The sequence below is a fragment of the Adiantum capillus-veneris genome, chromosome 16, assembly GCF_014529385.1.
Source record: "Adiantum capillus-veneris isolate H3 chromosome 16, ASM1452938v2, whole genome shotgun sequence".
Classification (NCBI taxonomy): domain Eukaryota; kingdom Viridiplantae; phylum Streptophyta; class Polypodiopsida; order Polypodiales; family Pteridaceae; genus Adiantum; species Adiantum capillus-veneris.
Genome location: NC_140946.1, coordinates 35,025,645 through 35,028,859, shown reverse-complemented (window position 1 = coordinate 35,028,859; position 3,215 = coordinate 35,025,645). Strand labels below are relative to the sequence as shown.

At 46.3% G+C, this 3,215-nt stretch overlaps 1 protein-coding gene across 2 annotated transcripts; it reads left to right on the top strand.

The window, feature by feature from the left end:
* Nucleotides 1-435: 435 nt before the first annotated feature.
* LOC147438850 (uncharacterized) lies at nucleotides 436-2,977 on the top strand. Of its 2 annotated transcripts, none has more exons than XM_086484814.1 (3): nucleotides 436-694; nucleotides 934-2,497; nucleotides 2,588-2,977. In XM_086484814.1, the coding sequence occupies exons 1-3, from the start codon at nucleotides 660-662 to the stop codon at nucleotides 2,663-2,665; spliced, it is 1,677 nt and encodes a 558-aa protein (XP_086340940.1). In that variant the 5' UTR covers nucleotides 436-659; the 3' UTR covers nucleotides 2,666-2,977. The 2 variants fall into 2 exon arrangements, with proteins under 2 accessions (XP_086340940.1, XP_086340939.1); XM_086484813.1 differs by having other exon boundaries at nucleotides 2,576-2,977.
* Nucleotides 2,978-3,215: the final 238 nt, after the last annotated feature.

The window sequence follows — 3,215 nt, the reverse complement described above, 5'->3', positions numbered from 1 at the left end:
TTTTCTTGATTTTTTTGAGAGGAAATTCTAGAAAATTAGGTCAATTTTACACTATTTTTCTCTATTTTGAGGCAAAATTTCTCCTTTTCCTGTTGCCCTCAACTTGCATTTTTGAAATTGAAAACAGCATGATATTAAGCTGAGACACATTTTTCCCCAACACTGTTGCACAATGTAATTGCAATCTTTTCCTACCAAGAGAATCTTCAAAAGTAGGAAGAGAGTGATTAACTATGTGAAATGGTAGGAATCGGGTGGTCTTTCTAGGCTAAGCGAGAAAAATGAAAAAATTTAATAAAGAAGAGAAAGAGGAAGGCCAGCAGCTGCCACGTAGAGAGGGCAAGTGTCAACAGCTCGCTCGAAAACCAGGGAGACTCCTCTCGCATGCAGGCAGACACGTCATTCTCCACAATCAACAAGGCGAGCTCCCCACCAGCAAGCCCCACTAGGCCTATAAGTATACCCATCTCCCGTATCCCCTCTCACGCTTGCGTTTTCTGCATATCCACCAGCATCGCACACGCAGAGTACTGTTTTGCAGTTCTTGAAGCTCTTGCATCCAGACGCACTAATACACTTGCAGTTCTTACTCAATCCTCCTTCAGCGTTCGAGTTACCCCCGCCCTCGGAACTCCGCCGCACAGCCCTCGTCGCCAACCATGTCCAGCGAGCAGCAACAGGCAGCCCATGAAAGGTTGTCTTTGATCGCCTCTCACTTGAAACCCAGCGCACCTCGTGTGCTTTGCTGGTACTCTTTTGTTTTGATCATGGCATTGATTCAGGAAAAGACCCGCTTTGCATTTCTTTTTGCTGCGTCTGCGAGTGATGCTTGCAAAACTTTGTTGTTATTTGTAGATTTTTCAAGATGCTGATGGTTTGAGTGCCATTGCATCAAGGGATGATCTCGTTTTTTTTTTTTTTGGCACATCACAGCCTTGAGGCGTCCAAGGGAAGTGCAGCCAGCGCAAGAGATGAGACCAAGAACGCTGCTGGGCATGTGAAAGATGCTTCGGTGGAGAAGGCACATGATGCCAAGAGCAGTGCAGAAGAAATTGGAAGAGCAGGGCAAGAGAAGACCTCTGAATATGGAAGTAGAGCAACGGACGCTGGATGGCAGGCCCGTGACACCTTTGCGGGAAAAACAGAGCAAGCCAAGCAGAATGCTGGAGATAGCATGGAGAGTGCCCAGCACAAAGCAGGAGAAACTAAGGAGAATGTTTTGCAGTCTAGCACAGAAGGCAAGGAAGCTGCAAAGGAGAAGACATCTGCAGGTGCTGGGCAGAGCAAGGGCTATTTGCAATCTATCACGGACACTCTGTATGGCAAAGTGCAGTCTGCAAAGGATAGTGCCATGGAAACGGCACAGCAAGGAAAGGATAAGACCTATGACATGGCAGCGAAAGCAAGGGATACAACTTATGATTCAGCTGCGAGAGCCAGGGACACTACCTATGACACTGCTCAGAGTGCAGCACAGAAAGCAAAGGACACTACATACGACACTGTGCAAGGTGTGAAAGATGCTGCTTATAATGCTGAACAGCGTGCGAAAGATGCAACTTATGACACGACCCAGCGAGCTAAAGATGGAACATATGATGCTGCCCAGCGTACAAAGGATAGCACTTATGATACTGCTCAGCGGGCAAAGGACTCTAGTTATGAGACAACGCAACAGACAAAGGAGAGGGCCATGGATTCTGCTCAGCAAGGGAAGGAGAGTACCAAGGGATATCTGCAGTCAGTTACGGACACCATCACTGAGAAAGCTGGAGCTCTAAAGGAGACTCTTCTTGGGAAAACTGAAGAAGCCAAAGGCAAGGCAAGTGAAACTGCTGAGCAAGCAAAGCAGAAGGCAAGTGAAACTACGCAGCAAGCCAAAGATCGTAGCTATGAAACCACGGATGCGGCCAAAGGAAGGGCTGGTGAAACCAAAGACACTGTCGGAGGCAAAGCTGAGGAGTATAAGAATGCCGCAGCAGACACCTTGCAACAGGGGAAGGACAAAACCTATGACACCATAGAGCAAGCAAGGGAAAGTATCATGAATAAGGGACAGGAGTACAAGGGGTCTGCAGCGAATGCATCTGATCGTGCTAAGGATAGTGGCAGTGATGCGGCTGGTCGAGCAAATGAAGCTGCTCAACAAGCGAAGGAGAGAGCTGGGGAAAAGAAAGAAGAGAGTAAAGGCTACTTACAGTCAATGAGTGATGCAGTGTCACAAAAGGCAGCCTCTTTGAAAGAGAGTATGATGGACAAGACGGAGCAGACACAGGCAAAGGGACATGAGGCAACGGAAGATGTTCAGCAAAGGATGAGGGATCTGAAGGTGAAGGATGAGTCTGAAGCAGGGCCCCCTGTGGGGCAGAAAATGCGGGAAGCAGGCGATCATGTGGAGGGGGTTGCACACAGGGGTGCGAATGAAGTGGAGAACAAGGGTGTCTTGCAGTCTGTTGGGGACAAGGTGATGGGGACAGCCGCTTCTGTGCGCGACAAGGTATTCGGCAAGCCGCCCTCAGATCATTAGATATTATTGTTTTTTTTTTTTTGCTACTTATGTGCGGTGGAGAACAAGGGTGTCTTGCAGGCTGTTGGTGATGAGGTGTTGGGGGCAGCCGCTTCTGTGCGCGACATGGTATTCGGCAAGCCCCCCTCGGATCACTAGATATTATTTGCTTTTTGTCCTTTTTGCTGCTTATATGCGGTGGGACATTGTCCTTGATGGATCTATTAATGTGCTGTTTGTAAATAGTCTTTGAAGCAAGATTTTTTCTTGTTTTTGCATCAAAAAATCTTGCTTTTGCATCCTTTCCCCTTGGAACAGATATGTTTCTGCTCCTTGAATAATATTTACCTATTCCAAACCCTTTACTGATCTTTAGATATCTGACTAGTTCGAGCTCGAAGTTGTTGATGGAAGGTTGGAAACAGATATACTGAGGAGGAAAAAGTGTTAATATTATGATTTTTATCTGTATATTCGACCTAAACGCGAGTATCACAATTCGTCTATTCTCTACCTAAACGTGATGTCTGTGTATTCGATCTAAACGTGAGTCTTATCACAATTTTTGTGTGTTCGACCTAAACGCGAGCCATTACATACATGAATTACCGGCAATTCCAATCGAAGATGGAAACCATTACATACATGGATTACTTTCGATTGGAAAACCATTACATACATGGATTACTAGTGATTTCAATCTCTTAAG

Bases quoted from the DNA above. Each gene is read 5' to 3' on its own strand.
- LOC147438850 (XM_086484813.1), top strand. From the start codon at position 660: ATGTCCAGCGAGCAGCAACAGGCAGCCCATGAAAG. The intron at 695-933 runs GTTGTCTTTGAT...GGCACATCACAG, and splicing joins CAACAGGCAGCCCATGAAAG to CCTTGAGGCGTCCAAGGGAA. The intron at 2,498-2,575 runs GTATTCGGCAAG...GTGGAGAACAAG, and splicing joins CCGCTTCTGTGCGCGACAAG to GGTGTCTTGCAGGCTGTTGG.